At 42.1% G+C, this 22,662-nt stretch overlaps 1 protein-coding gene across 1 annotated transcript in view; it reads left to right on the forward strand.

Moving 5' to 3' along the window:
- Nucleotides 1-5,724: 5,724 nt before the first annotated feature.
- Nucleotides 5,725-22,662, forward strand: part of HNF4A (hepatocyte nuclear factor 4 alpha) — a 60,036-nt gene continuing 43,098 nt past the window's right edge. The window contains exon 1 of the mRNA XM_036418281.2: nucleotides 5,725-5,874. Within this exon, the coding sequence (XP_036274174.1) occupies nucleotides 5,826-5,874 (49 nt within the window). The 5' untranslated portion in view covers nucleotides 5,725-5,825. The remainder of the gene's footprint in view (nucleotides 5,875-22,662) is intronic.

Raw genomic sequence — 22,662 nt, forward strand, 5'->3', positions numbered from 1 at the left:
CATGAGAGAGAAACATCGACCAGCTGCCTCCTGCACACCCCCCACCAGAAATGTGCCCGCAACCAAGGCACATGCCCTTGACCGGAATCGAACCTGGGACCCTTCAGTCCACAGACTGAAGCTCTACCTCTGAGCCAAACTGGCTTCGGCTAGGGGGAGGAATTTTGATGGCAGCAAAGAGCAAGAGTGCAATTTGGGGCATATTATATTTGAGACTAGAAGCTGGATGCATGAAGATTCATGCAAGAATGGGCCTTCCTTCCCCTGTATCTAGCCACCTTTCTGCCTTCCCAGGCTGCCCAGAGTCCCGAAGCAGCTGGGGCAGTGCAGAATGCCTGCATTGTCACCATGGCAACGATACAAGCATCCCACCCCCAGCTGCTTGGCGCCTGCAAATGCAAAATAATCCACAATTTTTGTTGGGTTAATTTGCATACTCACTCCTGATTGTCTAGTGGGTGTCACAAAGGTATGGTCAATTTGCATATTTTTCTTTTATTAGTGTATATGTCTGTGAAATATATAAGTAGCAGTATCTAGGAGGTATTAGTAGGAATTTATATGCCAGAGGAGAAATTTGGGTTGAAGATACACAATTGGGAGGCATGAGTATAAGGTATATGGGTGGCCATAAAGTCATAGGAATGAATGAGATTATGGGAAGAGAGATAATAGAGTATGGAGGGGAAAAAAACCCACAGTAAATCTAGAACTAAACCCTGAGTAATTCCAGTATTTAAGGACAGGTAGAGAAGCAGACTTGTCAAGAGATAAAGAGGAAAACAAACAAAAGACTATTGTAGAATGGATGATAAGAGAAGATGTTATTAAAAGGAGGAGGAATTAACTGTCAAATCCTGCTAGGGGTCTAGCAAAGTATCCATTGAATATTTAGACATGGGTGTCATTCTAACTTGCCAGTGAAGACTGAGAGGTGTGTGTGGAGAGGAGTGGGAGGCAATGCTATCGGTAGAGAAAATAGAGCTAGTGTAGACTGTTATTTTAAAAGTTTAGCAGCAAATGGAGGAGAGAGCAGATGTAGTAGCTGAGCTAAGAAAAGGAGTTATTGAGGGAATTTTTAAAACATATTTTTATTGATTTCAGAGAGGAAGGAAGAGGGAAAGATGGAAGCATCGATGATGAGAGAGAATCATTGATTGGCTGCCTCATGCACACCCCCTGTTGAGGATCGAGTCCACAACCTGGGTATGTGCCCTTGACCAGAATCAAACCCGGACCCTTTAGTCTGCAGACCAACACTCGATCCACTGAGCCAAATCAGGTAGTGTGAGAGAGTTTTCTTTTTAATAAAAGATATATAATCGCATATTTAAATATTGATAGTATTCTGCTTCTAAACATTTGTCCTATAGATATACTCCTCATCATGTGAGTCAAGACACAGGTATGAAGACAGTTGCTGTTGTAGTGGCAAAAGCCTGGAAACAACCTAAATATCCAGCAACAGGACACGGGCAAAATCACTTACAGAATGTTCACACGATGTTCACACAAATATACTGTACTACACAGCCACTCAACAGAATGAGGTAGGTGTGCTGATATGGAGATAGTCCTTCGATACTAAAGGTGGAGGGAGGCAGAACAGTGTGTCTAATATGTTCCCATGCATTTATATGCATTTACATTTGTGTGTGTGTTTTAGCTCAAGCTGCCATAACAAAATACCATTGGATGGTTTAACCAATGGTAATTATTTTTTCATGGTTCTGGAGGCTAGAAATGTAGCTCAGGGTGCCAGTATAGTTGGAGAGCTCTTTTTCTTTGGTTTGCAGACAAGTGCCTTCTCACTGTGTCCCATAAGGCAGAGAGAGAGAGAGAGAGAGAGAGAATCTTTTCTCTCAAATCTCTTCTTATAAGGACACTAATACTATAGGATCAGAACTCCACCCTTATGACCGCATTTAACCTTTTATTATTATTATTATTAATAATATTATTATTGCTATTAGAGTAGAAGGAAAAAGGAGAGAGAAATAGAAACTTCAATAATGAGAGAGAATAATTGATTGGCTGCCTCTTGCGTGCTCCCCACCGGGGATAGCGCCCATATCCATATCCAGGCGTGTGTTCTGACGGGGAATCAAACTGTGACCTTCTGGTTCATAGGTCAACACTCAATCACTGAGCCATGCCAGCTAGGCTCATTTAAACGTAATTACTTCCCAAAAGGTCCTAGTTTCAAATACAGATTGGGCATTAGGGTTTTAACATATGAATTTTGGGATGACACAATTCAGTCCCCAGCAGTATATTTGTATTATCTCTGGAAATATATACAAGAATTTGTTTAAACATTTAATAGAGTGAGATGTGGAAACTAAGGTACGAAAAAGGTTTATTTTTTGTTATTTACTGTTTGTTCAGTTTTGTTAACATGTGAATTTATTACTTTCTTCGTTTAAAACTAGTTTAAAACAAACAAAATCACAAGGAAAGATCACAGCACATGGTTAAAGTTAAAAAACTGACAACAAGAAATGGTGATTAGGATATGGAGCTCTCTTGCTCTGCTGGCAGGAATGCAAGATACTACAGCCACTTTGGACAATGGTTTGAAAGTATCTTATAAGTTAAACATAAACACACCATATCACCAAGAGAAATGAAACACACCTCTATGCAAAGACTAGTTTGTGAATATACATAGATGCTTAATTCATAATAGTCCAAACAGTAGACAACCTCAATGTCTATTAACAGGTGAATGGGTGAACAAGTTGTGTTATATATCCATTCAATGGAATACTACTTAGCAAGAAAAAAGGACATGAGCATAGATGAATGAATCTCACAAACATGTCAGACATAAAAGAGTAAATTTCTGATTCTGTTTCTATGACATTCTAGAAAATACTAATCTAATCTAGAGTGACAGCAGGCAGATCAATAGTTGCTTGGAGTGGGAGGTGCCTGGGGGATTGATTGCAGAGGAATAAAGGGAGTATACATTTCCCAAAGTTTATAACACTGTGCACTTACAAAGGGTACATTTTTACTATACGAAATTATACCTCAATAAAATTGATTTTAAAAGTCTAAAGAGGGAGAGGTTGAATATATAGGAGGAATCACACATAGTCACATGGGGCACTGAGCAGTGGAAAGGGTAAGGTGCAAACCCATGTGGATCTGGAAAAAGAAGGTGAGCAAAGTGCAAATGTAGGTGAATTTTTGTGGGGATTTGAGGCAGGTCCAGGTTTCAGGCTTCCGTTTTCTATGTGAGGAAATAAAGTCCATCCTGCTGAGGATAAGAATGGAAAAGATGTGAGGAGAGGAAAGATTTGATACAGAGTTGGAGAATAGAGGATCAAGGAGAAGAGACAGCAGAAGCTCTGTACCATGTGGAATTTGGGGATGGTAAAACTATGGTGGCTCCCATCTGTCCTTTGAGTGTTTTTTCTTTAGCATTTACTGGCTTCTGGTATGCAGGCATGATAAAGCAAGTCACTTAGATTCATTCAGGCTTAGGTTTTTGTCAGGTGGTTGGAAAGGATCAGAGAGAAGCAAGATTAGAAACGGGGTTTATTTTTACTATTTTTAATATATTTCTATTGGTTTGAGAGAGGAAGGGAAAGAGAGGGAGAGAGAGAAAAACATTGGTTGGTTACCTCCTGCATATACCCCAATCATGTATCCCGATCAGGGATCGAACCCACAATCTGGGTCTGTGCCCAGATTAGGAATCGAACCAGTGACCTTTTGGTGCACAGGATGACACTCAACCAACTCGGCTACACTGGCCGGGCAGAAACTGTGGCTTTAAAGTGGGCAAAAGGGAAATAAGACAGGAAGGTGATACAGGTAGGGATAAAAGAGAAGGAATAAAGAACTGGATACAGCCGAAATCGGTTTGACTCAGTGGATAGAGCGTCCGTCTGTGGACTGAAAGGTCCCGGATTCGATTCTGGTCAAGGGCATGTACCTTGGTTGCGGGCACATCCCCAGTAGGGGGTGTGCAAGAGGCAGCTAATCAATGATTCTCTCTCATCGATGTTTCTAGCTTTCTATCTCTCTCTCTTCCTCTCTGTAAAAAATCAATAAAATATAGTAAAAAAAAAAAAAAAAGAAAAAAGAACTGGATACAGCCTCAGTGTTCAGGGGACCAGAGGTCCCTTTGAGGTGACTGAGCAAGCACACTAGAAAAAAAAAAAAAGAAAAAAAAGAGGAATATATCAATTAGCTAGCTTAGAAGTGGAGCAGTGTCTGAGGTAGGTATTTCTATAGGGGAATGACATCATTTACCAAAAACCATACAGCAAGACAGTGGTAGGGCTGGGTGTTCTGATTTGTTTGAGTCCAAAGGTTTACTACCTCTCTTTGGACCTCTCTCTAGCATAAGAAGACTGAATCCCAAATCAGGGTACGAGACCCAACATTGGGATAATAGAAATGGGACTATTCCCCAAAAGCCAGGTAGCAGGTGTCTAGTATGCAAGCAAGCTAAAATACAGGATGGCTCTGCATTTAGCAGCAGGCTACCTTTTACTTATTTATTTATTTAAAAAAATATATTTTATTGATTTTTTACAGAGAGGAAGGGAGAGGGATAGTTAGAAACATTGATCAGCTGCCTCCTGCACACCCCCTCTTGGGATGTGCCCGCAGCCAGGTACATGCTACTGACCAAAATCAAACCTGGGACCCTTCACTCCCCAGACCAATGCTCTATCCACTGAGCCAAACCAGTTAGGGCAGCAGGCTGCCTTTTAAATGGGAAAGGAGACCAACAGAGGGAGTGGGCAGAATGTCTTTGGTCCGTGGGCTTGGAATCAGACCTGTGTTTCTCCATTCCTGAAAGCATGCATCAGTTCGCAATAATATTTTTAATATTAATTGACTAATGCCCATTTTCTTCATTAGCCCACAGGTCCCATGGCTGCAGGGATGATGCAACCCTTTGCTCATTTCTATACCACTGGAACCTAACACAGAGCTTAGTATACAGTAGGTGCTCGATAAATATAGGTTAGGTGAAGAGGAGTGGTAATTCCAACCCACCTATGTACCAACTGTGAGACTTCAAGCAGCAACTTCTTTCGCCCAGGTGTATTTTAAATGTGGCAATGTAGCCTGGCCAATGGGACTCAGTGGTTGAGCACTGACCCATGAACCAGGAGGTCCGGGTTCGATTCCCAGTTAGGGCACATGCCCAGGAGCAATCCCTAGTAGAGGGCGTGCAGGAGGCAGCCAATCAATTATTCTCTCTCATCATTTATGTTTCTATCCCTCTCTCCTTCTCCCTTCCTCTCTCTAAAATTAATAAAAAATAAAACATATTTTAAATGTGGCAATGCCTATATGTATCTCCTAGCATCCAGTGGGCATTTAATAACCCAATACAGTTCTCCACCCCCTTTTTCTCCTCTACTCCTCCCTCCCACCTCCTGCCACACCCATTCTGTGGAGTCATAAAACCCAACCCAGGTTGGACTCTCACCTCCCCATTCCCTCCTGGCCAGTCCTTTCTCTCAAGTTGGGGGTGGAGGAGCTGGTATCCCCTACTTCTGGCATCAGGTGTCCCCAACCCTAGAGTGCAGGACAGGGGGCCCAAGTGGACCCCGGATCTCGCCAGGTTGTTATTGCCATGGCAACAGTGACAGTCCCCAGCCACAGGTTCCCTAAGTGACTGGTTACTCTTTAACATATCCACCCACATTGGGTGATTAGAAGAATCAATAAGATAACAGGGCGGTGGCAGCTGGCTGCACTCCTGCCTTCCTGGTGGACTGGCTCTCACTGCTGCTGTGTGTGGGGCCCCGGCTCCTCCATGCCCCCAGGTCTCCGGCTGGGTGGGCTCGGCCATGGTCAGTGTGAACACGCCCCTTGGGGCTCCAGTGGAGAGTCCTTATGGTGAGTGGGGCCAGCGGTTGGAACTGGGGGAGGATTGAATAGGGCGGGATCATGGTTAAGTTTGGGAAACCATGGGATGCCCCCTATGTGTTTCTGAGGGGACCTAAGACCCTCCGAGGGCTCCTTTAGAAGGGCTGGAAGCCCGGGAGGCGGTGGGGGGTTGGGGTGAGCATGTGATTTGTTTCACTAAGCTTCCAAACAGTGGCATGGCAGATTTGGTACGGGAAGTGCTAGGAGAGCCTGCAGGAGCCCTAGCACAGTGTCTTGGCTCATTTCCGCCCAGAGAAACTGTTTTTCTGGGGATGCATACCTGGGGTTCTTCCAAAATTTCATAGGGGATGGGGCTGGAGGACTTACTGGGCTTGGTTGTCGAGCTGGGTCATAGTCTAGGTGGGATGGGGCCCAAGTGGGAAGGTGGCCAGCCCCCCTAATGAGAGCCATTAGCTCTGGATAATTCAGCAAGGGTTAGTGGTATAAAGCAATGCATAGTGTGGGGCGTGGGAAAATGAGAAGGATTTCATGTTGGTTTGCAACTTAGGTTAGGGAGATGTGTTACTGATGGTGAAGAATTTGGGCTTTCCTGCTGGGCGTGTGTGTGTGTGTGTGTGTGTGTGTGTGTGTGTGTGACTCCAAAATTGGAAATAACCCAAATGTTGGACAGTAGAGGCTGGGTAAATGAAGCATGATGCATCTTTAAAAAATGGAATGCTTTCCCATTGTTGGAAAATAAAAGCAGGTCTGTGTGCAGATAGGAAAGGACCTCCAAGTTGCATTAAGTGAAAAAAATAAGCTGAAGAATTGTGTAGCATGTTACATTTCTGATAACAAAATGATATGCGCATATATATGTACAGGCATTTATATTTGCATAGAAAATTAGTGGAAGTGCACAGAGACTGGTGACAGTTCTCATGAGGGAGGTTCAAGAGAATGTCTCTTTGTTTTACTCTTTTTTTACATTTTGGATTTTTTAAAAATTAGGTGCCTTTTATAAACCAATTTAAATCACACATATGCACAGAACCCTGTAGATTTCAGTTGTAGCTGTGACTTTAGATGAATTATTCAACATTTCTGTGCCTTGGTCACCTTATTGCCAAAGTTGAGATGAAGTAACTTAGGATAACTAAAAGAAAGAAAGATTGTAAGACCTTGGCACCACACACATGGTAAGGACTTAATAAATAGTATTTAATGTTGTCATTAGCGGAGAACAGATGGCCTCAAGGAAGCAGGGACTGATCTCCTGACTGTCCAGGAGATCTATGATCCACCATCAAGCAGCAGCCTGTGATGCAGAAGCAATAGCAGAAGCTGAAGAATCAAAAAGAGCCTGGGGATCTATCCCCACCTCAGGCTAGTCACTTCCCCTCTCTGAATCTATTTCCTCATCTGTAAAGTGAAGAACAACAGGACCTACCTCACAAAAGGTGGTACGATTAGAGAATATTGCATAGATAGGGGCTGGGTTTGCCTTAGGTGCTTCATACTAACTTAAAACATAATAGCAGTCTTAGTTAACCCTGTGGCCAGAGGAAGACTTGTTGTGGATGATCAGATTCTGAAGGAGAACTCCAGGCTACCAGGCTAGGGGTGAACAGAAGGCCCATAGAGTTCCTCCCAAAGGATAATGTAATAATGATAATATACCTACAGCCTTTCACCATATCTGAGGTCTATCCACTTTGTAGGATGTCCACTCCCGTCCCTTCATCCTAGCCTCCATGTAGTGCTAATGACATAATAAGTATTCAACAAACATTGGTTGGATGATTGGATGGTTGGATGGATGTTCTGTGTCTGTTACTTTATTTATTCTCATAATAGTTGTATAGCAACATCTCTGTTTCAACTTACTAGGTGCTTGTCGCATACCTCCCCATCAGTTGTGCCAAACAAAAATGTCTCCAGACATTTCCAAATGTGTCCTGGATACATATAACACCACCGTGTTGTCAGGAAGCAGGAATAGCTGCTGGGTAGTGTCTGCCATGATTAAGCATACTGTGACTTAGGTTGTCGTATTTGCTTTGGGTGCCAGAATACAGCCCAGTGCCAAGTTCAGGGCCAATCTTAGCCATGTAAGGATAGGATGCTATGCTGTGCATCTGTGTGCCAACCTGACTCCTGGCTTTGTTATATCCTACGTTTGTTTTCCTTTCAATAAGCTTCCCTTGAGTATATATTTTGACCCTTTGGAAGTTTGTCATTTTGGAAGTAAGCATTTCAAATCTCCTCAAGGGAAAGGTCTGTATTTTTCTATCTCTTCTTGTTATATTCCTGGCAGCCACAGGTTCTGGTCCCATGTAGATTTTGATAAAGTCTATATTACTGAATGAATGAATTAATTAATTAATTAATGGGAAGATGAATGGATGGATAGATGAATGAATGAATATATGGATGGGCAGATAGGTAGATGGTTTGATAAATGGCTATGATGTGTTGGTAGATGGATGGAATTGAACAGAATGAAATGGAATGGAAGAATAGATTGCTGGCTGGCTGGCTGGCTGGATGGATGGATGGATGGATGGATGGATGGGACCAATGGATTAATGAATCAATGGATGAATGAATGAATATATGGATGGGCAGATAGGTAGATGGTTTGATAAATGGCTATGATGTGTTGGTAGATGGATGGAATTGAACAGAATGAAATGGAATGGAAGAATAGATTGCTGGCTGGCTGGCTGGCTGGATGGATGGATGGGACCAATGGATTAATGAATAACTGGGAAGATAGATGGGTAGATGGGTAGATGGATTAATGAATAGATGTTATGTGTGTATGGGTGTCTGGTGAAGATGATGAATGGATGGATGGATGGATGGATGGATGGATGGATGGATGGATGGGATGGATGAATGGATATAATGTGTGGATATGAGAAGTGGATGAATAAGTAACTGATAGATGGGTGGATGGATAGATGAGGTGATGGATGGGTAAGTAGATGAAAAGATGGATAGATGGATGAGATAAATTAGGCTGGGCTGGGATAGCATTACTTGTAAGTACACAGAACAGGACAAGTAAGGAGACAGGGTGATTTAGCCACTGGTCAACAATCCTCCATCAGGGCACTGTATCTGTTTCTAAGTGCTAGATGAGCCTGGGTGCATAGGCCTAATTCCTTGGATCAATGGCATCAGCCTCAATTCACATCAGAGGCTGTTGTCTGAGGAGTTTGGTTAAGTGGCCCACCCACTTACAGCTGTACAATGGTGGACACTTAAGAAATCTGTTCCTTAATTCTTTATCCATCAAATGAACCTTGGTTGTTGTGAGGATGAAGGATAAAAGGTAAACTATAAAGTGCTTTGTCTCCCTAAAGGGTTAATAGGCCCAAAGTAGGACAGAACCCCAGATACTAGTGAGCTATGGGATTGTATCAGGTATCAGGCATGCTGCTCCCTCCCCTCATTCCCAAAATATAGTCTCCCCACCCTTTTCCCCTTCCTCCCCTGTCCACATCATCTTACCATCCTACCTCAATTTCAGTTTGATCCCCTAAGTATGGTTCAATACCCCTATGTATGGGTCACAAACTGGGCTCCATATGGGAAACTTTTTAAAACTGACCTATTTGGGGGCACCACTTCAGACTTGGTGAAACAGAGTTTTGTGGAATAACTTGCAAGAATCGTTAATTTTTCATTAAGTTCCTTTTATGATTTTGGCTATTGGGTCCGCTGGAGTTCGGAAACCATTTGCCTTACTTTGTCTCATTTTATAAAGGGAGGCTATGGATGCGCAGAGTGCCTCTTGTCTCTACTTGGAAAGCTTTTACATCTATTCATTGTTCACTTGTTCATTTCTTCAATGAACAACTCCTGGGGGCCTATGGTATGCGAGGCATTCCACTAGGCACTGGGGAATGTAGGAGAATAGAACATAGCATCGGATCTTGCAGAGTGCCCAATGTGGTGGGCAGACAGACCAGCAGCAATCAAAGACAGGGCCGTGATATGACAAATAGGGCACTATGGGAACACAAAGGGACTTAGGGAAAGGGGAAGGGAAAGGTCAGAGGCCTCTGACCCTGAGGTGGTGGATTGATAGCTAAGCTGAAACCAGAAGAAGAGAAGGAGGAGGAGCAGCAAATACAGAGGAGGCCCAGAGCATGGCCATAACTGCACTGGTTTTACTTACATTTGACTGCAACTAATCCAATCCTTATTGAAGTATCTTAGGACTTTTTTGATTCTTTCATGAATGATTTATCTTGTTCCTAAAAAGATTATGAGATGCCTCCTGGCCGGGTAGCTCAGTTGGTTAGAGCATCATTCCAATAGGCTAAGGTTACTGGTTTTATCCCCAGCCAGAGTACATAAAAGTATAAGAATCAACCAATGAATGCATAAATGGGTGGAACAGAGAAGTGATGTTTCTCTCTCTAAATCAATAATAAAAATAAAGATTATGAGGTGCTTAAGTGCAGGAACTATGCCTTCCATTTTTTTCTGACTCACATGCCTCCAGCATAAGGGTAGGTCCTAGAACACATGTGTCAAACACAAGGCCCGCGGGCCAAATCCGTCCCGCCAGGCCTTGCAATGTGGCCCGCACCGCGCTGTCATCACTGCACTCCGCTGCGTTTCCATCACAATGACAGTTTATGACTGTTCAGTAAACCATTCGGCCCGTGATTTAGGCTGGATTTTAGATTTTGGCCCCTTCTCTGATTGAGTTCGACACCCCTATCCTAGAAGAAGTAACAGTTTGTTTCTGGTTAGCCCCCTTTTATATAAAGAGCAGGATGCTGGTTACTTTATATGTTTTTTCTATATAATCTTTGCAGTAACCCATCAAGGTGGGAGGTATTATCCCCATTTTATGACCACATAAATTGAGATTCAGAGTTGTTAATCAAGTTTCCCTGCATCCACAGCAAATCAGTGATCAAAATCTATTCATACCAAATCTCCATTCTTTTATCTATACTGCTACCTCTTATAGTAGCATTTAAAGGGCTATATAATAGCAGCTCAGACTTAGGATGTGCTTTGGGGGTTGTGACAAGAGTAGACATTTATAGTACACTTACTAGGACTTTACACATATTAACTCTATCTTCACAATGATCTATGAGGTAGGTACTATTATTGTCATTCCCATTTTATAGATGGAGGCACAGAGGTTGAGTCACTCAGCGAAAGTGACATAGCCATTAAGAGATGATGCAGGGCCGAAACCGGTTTGGCTCAGTGGATAGAGCGTCAGCCTGCAGACTAAAAGGTCCCGGGTTCGATTCTGGTCAAGGGCATGTACCTTGGTTTGAGGACACATCTCCAATGGGAGGTGTGCAAGAGGCAGCTGATCGATGTTTCTCTCTCATCGATGTTTCTAATTCTCTCTCTCTCTCCTTCCTCTCTGTAAAAAATCAGTAAATATATATATATATATATATATATATATATATGTGTGTGTGTGTGTGTGTGTGTGTGTGTGTGTGTGTGTGTGTATATATATATATATATATATATATATATATATATATATATATATTTTTTTTTTTTTTTTTTTTTTTTTTTTTTAAGAGAGAGATGATGCTGGGATTCCAAGACAAGCCGTTGGACTCCTGAGTCTGTATTTGTTTTGTTTTTTTAATCTCCACCTGAGTATATGTTTATTGATTTTTAGAGAGACAGGAAAAGGGGAAAGGGGTGAGAGAAACATCTATCAGTTGCCTCCTATACATGCCCTGACTAGGATTGAACCAGAATCTAGATATGTCCCCTCACTGGGAATCAAACCCTCAACCTTTTGGTGTACAGATGACACTCCAATGAACTGAGCCACCCAACCAGGGCAAGTCTGTATTATTTTGACTACCACTTTCATTGCTGCTGAATATAAAGTATATGATGTAAATTACTGAGGGTCATAATCAAAATGATTTAAAAGCCACTGGTCAGAATGTTTCCAAAGGTTTTTTATAGGCATAAAAATAGCATTCTTCTCCTGTGGTGTACCCACCAGGAGATGGGGCCAACTTTAGATTGTACATGGACAAAACGTTTTAAATCACATTGGATTTATTTTATTGTGTGTTAGAAAGATGTTTAACTAGCATATTAAAGCATTAATATAAGATATGCTCTTAAAAACTAAAGTCTTCAAAAGAAAGGAAAATATCAAGTAAATCATTATAGGTAAATAATATACAGGTACTAGGCAGATATAGTAAAAATCATAAAGAGGAACATAGGTACCTGGGGCTTTGGGGTCAGACACTGAAGTTGGCAACAGAAGGCCCAGATATAGTTCCTGGCTCATTAACTTCCTATCTTGGGTTTATTTGATCACTTATAGAGTTCCAGTTATGGGCCAGGCACTGTTCTAAATATTTTATAAAAATTACCTCTTTTAACCTCACAACTGCCCATTGAGGTAGGTGCTGTCATCATACCCATTTCTCAGAAGTAACAAAGGCTCAGAGAAGTTAAATAACCTACCCCAACCACACAGCCTATGAAAGGCAAAGCTAGGGTTTAAACCCCGTATCGTATTAGTAAGGACAACATTAGCAGATGCAACAAGCCACCCCAATATAAGATAGAAGAATTACCTCCTTTACATAGGAACCCCAGTTCCTTTCATCTTGGCTGGAAATTGGGTTTTATTTTAACCACCACACCCCATTGTGATAAGTGGAGTTTTCTTTATCATTCTGGGCACCATGTCTTTCTCTGAAAAATGGGGTTAATAATGCCAGTTCTGCCGAAACCAGTTTGGCTCTGTGGATAGAGCATCAGCGTGTGGACTAAAAGGTCCCAGGTTTGATTCCGGTCAAGGTCACGTATCTTGATTGTGGGCACATCCCCAGCTGGTCCATGTTTCTAACTCTCTATCTCTCTTCCTTCCTCTCTGTGGAAAATCAATAATAATAATAATAATAATAATAATAATAATAATATATATGTAATGCCAGTTCTGTTTACCTCTCAGGATAGCAAATCAAGGATGATTGCAAGAATCTTCTTCAAACTGCAAATGATTTCATTGAGTGTAGAGTATCAGTATTATTTTTATGTTGACCAACACCTACCTTATAGTGTTATTGTGAAGATTAACCAAGATAACACCTGGAAAGACCTTAGTTCATGCACAGATGACATTAACTGTGAATTATAGTGATGATAGTGGCATAATTATGCCCATGAAAACAATGAATACTGACTTAGCTCCAAATTGGGAAATAGTTTGTAGGATCTTTCCTATCAGCAAATGAACATATTATACCTAAGACTGAAAAATCCAGAAGTAGCAGCATAACCATCATATCTAGAAACGCAGAGGAAAGCACCAGGGGGAGTGGGGGTGGGGAACCAGCTAACATAGTTGCAAGTAGTTGCCTCTGAGTGGTGAGGATCAGGTTCAGGAAAGAGTGGCCAGCACTACTGCTATATAGTTTCAGCTTTATGGAACTATTTGATTTGTTTTGATTGTGTTCCTACATAGCTTTGATAAGAAATTAAAAAGGTAAAGGAAGTAATTAAATGCTATTTCAAACACTCTCAAGTGTACCTGGAAATAAGAGTCGTGGGGCAGAAAGACAAAGAGGGGAAAAGCAGAGTTAAAGCAAGAAGAGAAATTCAGGTTTTATTCCTGCCCAATATCTCCCAGAAGCTTGTGTCACACTGAACAGAAAACTTGAGATCTTCTCCAGACCTAAAAGGCCCCTGGGGAACTAAATCAGTCTGTCTCTCTGTTGGCCTCTCCTGTCTTTCTCCTTTTTGCTCACTCCACTTCAGCCACACTGATCTTTTTACTATCCTTCAATTATGCCACATTCCTGCCCCAGGGCCTTTGCACTTGTTCCCTCTACCAGGAACACCCTTTCTCCCCATTACTTATTTCTTCCCATAGTTTGGGTCTTTCCTCCGATGTTCCTCACTGAGAGTGGCCTTCCTGAATCTAAGGCTGACCCACCTCCAACCTTCAGTATCAACCCTGTTATCCTCTACAGCACTGGAGTCTCTGCTGCATTCCTGGGTCTGTTTATCACTTGTCTCCTCCACTACAGTGTAAGTTCCATTGCAGCAGGGTATCTGGCTGTCTTGCTGCATCTTCATCATGAAGAACAGTGCTTGGCACACAGTAGGCACTCCATAAATATTTGTGGAATGAGCAAATCCAGAAGGGGAGAGCCGAGTCAGTATGCTGAGTGGCCGGACAGACCAGTGGCATGGAGAGAAAGCTGCCTCCTCTGCCTGGGCCCTGCCTTGGGTAAACAGGCCTCCCTCTGCCCAGACGGCCACTGTTTGAGAACTGTCTGCCGCCAGACTGACCAAGCCTGGGCTGCCACACCGCCAAGGCCCAGCATTCCCTGAGACAGGCAGCAGAGGCAGCAATACCTCGTGGAGAGCTTGTGAAGGCGGAGGGGTGAAAAGGTTATCCAAACAGGCGTGAGGAAGGGCCCGGGAAGTGGTGAGACAGAGAGCAGTTGGCCCTTCCTGGAGAGAGGCCAGAGGAGCGGGAGGGAGGCCCTGGCACACCCAATGGGCAGCTTCCCAGGCAAGGCCTAGCTGCCAGGCTGGACCTCCAGGGTCCAGTTCTGGTCCTGGCTCTGGTCCTGACTTACAGAGGGACATCAGGCTCTTGCCACCACCTGGCCTCAGTTTCTTCCCCTGTAAACCAAGGAACCTGGGTAATCAGGAGTTTTCGAACTTAACACATTGCAGACCAGTAGTTTTATTGCCAGCTTTACCCAGTGGCCAGATAAGTTTCTATTGAACGAGTATAAAATAAAAAATAAAAAATAAAAACGCAAGCTTTAAGATTAAATACCCACTGCATTTTGAAGTTATTTATTACACATCCTTACAAGCTAATAGCTCTTTAAAGTACGATACTTTGTAAAACACTGTGTAATATGAAGCGAGAATTCTCGTGATTTGTCCGCAATGTGTTAAAAGTAAAAAGGCAATGGCATCCTTTCTTCAAACAAAGTCTCACCTGAAGCCAGTTCACAGGAATGAAACAATGGAGGAAGTGGGGAGGGGCAGGAGGAGGAATTAAAGGAAGTGTGGAGGTGCAGGATGCTGTCCACCCCATAGCCTCAGACCCTTTGAAGAGCCTTACCTGGAAAACCACCAGACGCCTGGTTCTTCATGTGGTGAGGCAGTAGGGAACGGAGCCAGAGGGGGCCATCTAGAATCTTGTAATCAAACACAGACCTGGGTTCAAGCCCCAAAGTGTCATCGTAGGCAATTTACTCCACCTATCTCAGCCTGGGCTTCCCCTGTCTAAATCTGGCATCATCATAAACAGCATCTCCTTCATGGTGTCATACTGTATATTCAGCACAGAACCCGGCACCTAGTAAATTCTCGATAAGAATAGAGAAAAATCGCCAAAACCAGTTTGGCTCAGTGGATAGAGCATCGGCCTGCGGACTGAAAAGTCCCAGGTTCGATTCCGGTCAAGGGCATGTACCTTGGTTGCTGGCACATCCTTTGTAGGGGGTATGCAAGAGGCAGCTGATCGATGATTCTCTCTCGTTGATATTTCTATCTCTCTGTCCCTCTCTCTTCCTCTCTGTGAAAAATCAATAAAATATGTATATTTTTTTTAAAAGAATAGAGAAAATCGATGTTGGTTATTAGCAGAAATTACCTCATGAGCTAGTTCTTTGTCTTTGCTGTGAAGTTGGGAAAATATTTAACAACTCTAAATCTGTTTCCTCCTCTGTAAAACATGGTCAAGGTTTTTTTTGTGTGTGTGTTTTGTTTTTTAAAGAATAGTTTGTTGACTTTTGGAGAGAGAGGAAGGGAGATGGAGAGAGATAGAGAAACATCAATCAGCTGCTTCCTGCATGATCCCTCATAGATCAAGCCTGCAACCCTAGCTGGTCCCTTTGAGCGGGAATTGAACTGGTAACCTCCTAGTGCATGGAACCATGCTCAACCAACTGAGACACACTGGCCAGGGCATGGTCAAGGTTTTGAAGAAGACCAGAGATTGAGATCTGGCCCACCCAGTTGCTTTTTAATAAAACGTGAATTGACTAATAACTTGTAGAAATTCCAACTGCCAGCTCCTTTCCAAAAATTGTAAGTTCTAGCAACACTGATTCCCCATGAGGGAGGCAAATGCCCACCGGAGCTAACTTAGACCCGGAGTACTTGCTCTGATCTGCCATAGGCACCACCCTTCCTAGTATTCTTGCACTGAAGTTACATTAGTGAACAGAACATTGTGTTTGCTATGCTGCTTATTTTTATAGGGAAGAATGAAATGTGCTTATATGCCATCCACTTATTTCTGTTGCCTACTTGGGCACTGAGGGCACTGGAGTGTGGAACCCCTGATTGCTAAGACCAAGGGAAGCTCATTATTTGTGAGAGCAATCTATTTCATAGATTTACTATTTTTTAAAATATATATATTTTATTGATTTTCTACAGAGAGGAAGAGAGAGGGATAGAGAGTTAGAAACGTCGATTAGAGAGAATCATCGATCAGCTACCTCTTGCACACTCCCTACTGGGGATGTGCCCGCAACCAAGGTACATGCCCTTGACCGGAATCAAACCTGGGACCTTTCAGTCCACAGGCCGACGCTCTACCACTGAGCCAAACCGGTTTCAGCAGATGTACTATTTTTTAATGTGACTACTAGGGCATTTAAAATTACATATGTGGCTCATATTATATTTCTGTTAGACAGTGCTGCCCTAGCCTCTCAGATTTTATAGCAGTAACCAAGTTCATTGCTAATGCATCCTGCCTCCATTTCCCATTCTCAACAGACCAGTGCTAGCCAAACTTCTTGGGCTGGAGTCCCTGGCTGTGTTTTTCCCCACCCCACATTTATCTCTTATGTCCCCACCCTGGCTGCCTGCCTGTCTGTCAGGAGGACCGGGCTTTAGAACTCCCAGGCCGGCTTCTAGAATCTCCACTTAGGAAATCTCACCTCCCAGCCCCCATCTGGCAGCCATTGTCTTTCCTTTATCAGGCATTCATGTAAGACAATAGTCTATGTGAAACTTAGATACATACCATTCTTCTTTCCACAGCCTGCTGAATTGACCCCAAATCCAGTGATTTGGGGAGTGGAGTTGGGGTGGGGAGAGGCTTATTTTCCCCCCTTCTCCAGGGCAAGTCATAGTTTTTCTAGAGATAAGGTGGACTGAGTTTGGGGGAGGAACACATCCTTGTATAGTAATGGTGCTGACGGTTTTTGGAGGAGATCATGTCCACAGCTTCTCTCGGAAGAGGAAAACATCCTGCAGGACTCAGGGAACCGGGAGAAAAGGAGGCCCAAGTGATGAAGGCCCCCTTCAAATGGGGAGGCTGTGTATGGTAGTGGCTGAGCACATGTGTGGTAGAGTCACGGAAGCTGTCTGACCTTGCCCAGGACACTTAACCTCTCTGACCCTCAATCTCCTCTTCTGTAAAATAAGGATAAGAATAGACTTATCCTAGCACAGTGCTTTGTACATCATGCTCCCTAAATGCTGCTCTCATCATACCTTTGGGGAAAGGACCACAGTGGCGTGTAAATTGAAATCTTTTTTGTTTTGCTTCTGTGCGCTTTTTGCAATTCTTCCACCATGAACCTACTTTTAGTTAAATAATAGAGTTGAGAGAGGAAGAATAAGTGGAAGTCATCCGGGCTCCAACGAGGGGTTTTAGAGCTAAAAACAGGTACGAGATCTTAGAGTCTAAACTTCACACACGCATCTAATATCTTAATAAATTAAGGCGCCAAGAGGAAAGGTGATTTGGCCAAAGTCATATAGCAAGTTACTGGCAGAGGCTAAACTAGAATGGTGGCTATGAGAATTGGAAGGGAACTTGGCCACTCACACAACAATTCTACTGTTAGACTTTTGAAAAATGCTGGATTAAAGAAAGCTGTACAAATTTCATTCCCAGAGAACTTCTCAGACCTTTAACACAGGACACTTACTTGGGCACTTCAGGAGAGGCCTCCCGTGTGTCCACATTAGTTCATCACAGAGAAACATTAACACCCATTTAAGCTCTCCCTGCCCAAACAGAGAAATGCTAGACTTAGGTACATTGTTCAATTTTTTATTTGTTTTTATTTTTATTTTTTGTTAATCCTCACCTGTGAGGGAGGGCACGGGGCCTTCAACTCTAAATGTAATGTTTCATTTCTCATTAAAACTCAATAGGAACCCAATGAAAATATGGCCATGCAGTAGCATTTGACAAAACAGAGATGGGTACGTCGGTGTTCCTAATATTATTGTCTATACTTTTCTGTATGTTTGTTAATATTTTTTGCTTTGGGGGGGAGGAGGGAAGAGAAAATTCACTGTTTACATACCAGTAACAGACAATTTGATACTATGATTTGTAAAATCATACTATTTAACATATAAAGTTGTTTTGTTTTGTTTTTAATATCTAGCTCTGGCTGGAGACAACCAGTTGATGTATCTCTTACCTCTTTCTCTCTTTCTCTCCCCAAATCAATGGGGGGAAAAATGTCCAAAAAAATTTTCATTGGGTTCCTATTGAGTTTTAATGAGAAATGAAACATTACATTTAGAGTTGAAGGCCCTGTGCCCTCTCTCATCCCATCACCCTGCTATCCTGAGGTGATCACTGCCAGCATTTGGTGTTTATCACTTCCAGACACGTTTCCACACTTTTACTATACATGGCTGTATACGCAATATGTAATGTTATTTTGCATATCTGGAAATTTTATTCAAATGGTATGTTGTACTTGTCCTTCAGCAACTTCCTTTTATCCACTCATACGATAGATATTTGGATCTTCCCATATTGATCCAATGTGTCCAAGTACCCAAGTATCTTTATTCTGGTTTTTAACAGTGGAGCTTGTTGCCAATTTGATCAGTGCTACGAAGAATGTTTTCATACGTGAGAGTTTCTCTAGGATGAGGTGCAGGAGGTGAATTTCTGGACCTCAGGATTGGGTTTCTTTACTTGGATGAGAAATTGGCAAATTGCTCACTACTGACACTTCAGTTGGGAGAGGCTGCTGGGTGTTTGTGTTTCCTCTGTGAGTCTGCCTGATCATATCCTTTGCCCATTTTCCTACTGCATTGTTTACCCTTTTTTTTTTTTTTTTAAAGATCAATTTGAAGGAGTTATTTATTCTTGATACAAATTCTTTTTCCGTTATATTTGTGGAAAATACCTTAGATTAGTCTGTGGCTTTCCCCTCTCTTCAGAAGAATGTTTTGTTGTACAGAAGTTTACAACTGTAATGTAGTTATTTGGGCTAAATGACTAATAAGATCATTACATTTAATAATCATTTCCATTACGGTTTGTACTTTTTGTATCTTGCCTATAAAATTTTGTAGAGCCTGAGGTAATAAAGATATGCTAAATATTTTCTATAAGTTTTATTTTTATTTTTAATATTTAGATCTTTACTCCATAGGAATTGGTTTTTGTGTGTGGTATGAAATAGAGATGCCATTATATATTTTTCATATGGATAAACAATTGGCCCAGCACCATTTATTAAGTATGACATCCTTTCTTTTTTTGTTTTGTTTTGTTCTTATTTTATTTTTTATTTTTTTCTTGACATCCTTTCTTGACTGATATGCAATGCCATTGCCTTTGTACATTTTCAAATATACATAGATCTATTTCTAGATTCTCTATACTGTCCCACTTACCCATCTCCAGTAGCCACATTTAGAAAGAATTTTTTTTTTTTAAATTTTGGTATTTTATACCAAAATAAAAGGCTTAATTTTTTAAAAGTCCCAAAAAGAAACTGTTGAAATTATTAATATACTAGGGGCCCCGTGCATGAATTTGTGCACCTTGGAAGAAACTGTGAGTCACAAGGCTGTAGTAGGCACAGAGGCAAGTCTCAGCCCATCCTCCGTGCCCCCACGTGGCCTCTCCCACTGCAATCCCCGGTCCCCTGTCCGCCAGCACTGCTCTCACACACTGACAGCACCAGCCCTGCTCTCATCCGCTGATGACATGGAGTGATTGGGGCCAGCGCCAGCAGTGGGTGTGAGCAACAACTGCTGCCCCAATTGCCCCTCAGGAGCAGGGGAAGGTGGAGAAGCCCTCAAGGGCGATCAGGGCTGGCAGCCACCACTTGCACCCACCAACGGTACCAAGTGTTTGGGGCTGGCACCAGGCACAGGCAGTGGGTGCAAGTGGGGCTGGAGCCAACAGCAGGTACAAGCACCGGGCGGGACTGTGGTGCACAGGAGCGAAGATTTTTCAGTAACCACCAGAGGCTTGCCCTGATGACAGCGACCTGTGCCGGCCTTAGTCTGGCGCCCCTTCTCACTCGCTCCACCATCCAACTGTGGCCAACGCCCACCATGTTCTGTGTGCACCTCCTGGTGGTCAGCGCACATCATAGCGACAGGTTGTTTGGTTGTTCCAATGTTTGATCTATTTGCATATTAGGGTTTTATATATAGAGATTGTATTTAACCCACTAAATTTAAAATGTTATCATTTCAACATCTGCTCAATAAAAATAGAGATATTTTTCATTCTTTTTTTATACTAGATCTTTATAATTCGATGTGTGTTTTGCATTGTTAGCAAACCTCAATTTGAAGTAGCCACAAATCAAATGTTCAAATGCCACTGCACTGTACAGTAGTTATCATATTGCAGTTATAGCTTCATATATTGTAGAGCATGTCCTCCTCACAGTTGTTCCTTAACATCATCATGGCCATTATCTCTGCTTATTCATATACATTTTAGGGTGAGGTTGAACAGAGGAGAACCAGGTTTGGAGATCAATGGCATATTTGTCTCCTCCATTGTATTTCAATAAAGTCATCTACTCTTGTCATTTGCCAGCTGGCTTTGTCTGCTTGGGCTTTTAACTGGAATGTCATTGAATTTATTGATCAATTTAGGAAGAATTGACATTTCTACCTAGTGAATCCTTCTGCTATGAAAATACATTTATATAGGTCTGCTTTTATGTTTTTCAGTAAAGTTTGGTAATATTTTGTTAGGTTAATTTCCAGATAAGTTATAATTCTTATTGCTGGCATGGCTCTTTAATTGCATCTTCTCATTTGTTAATGTTAGTGGATACAAATCAAATGCTTTTAATACATTAAGCACCAAGCCTGTTTTGTCTTCCTTTCTGTTTAGCCCGCCATATCCAATTTCACTGATATGCTGGTGGCACCAGTGACTGACCAGTCCAGATGGAAAGTATAGTGTCAGTCACTGGTGACTGACATGGCGCTTAACGTGTTAATATATTGAAAATGTACTCAACAACTTGGCTAAATTATCTTAGTAGATTTATTTTTATTTTCTTGTCTTATTGCATTGAGAGGGCCTCCAGTCAAATGTCAAATAGAGGCAGTAATAATGGGTTTAGTTTGTTTGTGAGTAGCTGAGACACAAAAATAGCAAGAAGTTAAGACAGAAGCTTATTCCTCAGTTATGTAAAAGTCCAGCATGGCCAGATTAAGGTTAGTATGGCTGCTCTTCCTCATAGCAGTCCTCAGGAGCCCAGGCTCCTTCCAGCTACTGCTTTTCAATCCCATGAGGTTTTCATCCTTGTGGTCTAATATAGCTGCCAGAGCTCTAGCCATCCACCCATGTTACAGGCAGAAAGATGAACAAGGGACAAAGAAGAAAAGGGAGCAAAAGTCATGTTCCAGTTGTCTTTTGAGGAAAATTCCTGGAAACTGCCAATAGTTCACAGGGCTATTGTGAAAGTCAAGTGAGATTAATATGTACTTGGTGAGAAACTAAGATGGCGGCATAGGTAAACACCTAAACTGCTGCCTCACATAACAATTTCAAAACTATCAATAAAAGACAAAACGAACATCATCCAGAACCACAGGTAGGCTGGCTAAGTGGAAATTCTACAACTACCCTGTTTCCCCGAAAATAAGACAGTGTCTTATATTAATTTTTGCTCCCAAAGATGCGCTAGGTCTTATTTTCAGGGGATGTCTTATTTTTCCATGAAGAAGAATACAGTACACATTTATTGTTAAATGAAAATAAAGGAAATTTATTACCTGTATACGGCACAGTAGTACGGTAGTTGTCAACACAAACCAGACAAACTGTGAATCCTACAGTATCAAGAATTTACTCATTTATTCAATGACAATCATGTCATCATCTTCTGGAATATCATCATAACAATCCAATTCCTGAATTTTCTGGTGAATTTCTTGTGACTCCATTTCTTTCAGAATCAGTGGACCAAATCTCTCATGTTTAGCCTAGGGGGGGCCTTGTTTTGGGGGGATGCCTTATATTTTACTCAGAAGGAAACCTGTAAGTAGGTCTTATTTTCGGAGGATGTCTTATTTTCAGGGAAACACGGTATATTTCTGATTATATTTTACTAGAGGCCCGGTGCACAAATTCGTGAATGGGTAGGGTCTCTCAGCCTGGCCGGCAATGGGGACCAATGGGGTTGGCTAGCCAGTGCAGGGGAGGAACCATGGGAGGTTAGTTTTGGGAGCACGCTGACCACCAGGGGGTAGCTCCTGTGTTGAGCATCTGCCCCCTGGTGGTCAGCGTATGTGATAGCTACCAGCCAGTCATCTGGTCATAATGGTTGGTCACTTAGGTTTGTGTGCGTGTATATACATACATATATATATATATATATATATATATATATATATATATATGCCAGAACATATTTTCATGCCTGGTCTCACTTCAAAGGCTTGAGATAAGTCTTTTTAGAGGTGTCCATAGAAACAGAGATTTTATTATAAGAAATACAGGAAACTAGATAATATAGAATAACTGACAGCTTCTGTCACAGTGAGCAACTTTATTCT

Source organism: Pipistrellus kuhlii, unplaced genomic scaffold (assembly GCF_014108245.1).
Source record: "Pipistrellus kuhlii isolate mPipKuh1 unplaced genomic scaffold, mPipKuh1.p scaffold_m20_p_6, whole genome shotgun sequence".
NCBI classification, from domain to species: Eukaryota; Metazoa; Chordata; class Mammalia; order Chiroptera; family Vespertilionidae; genus Pipistrellus; species Pipistrellus kuhlii.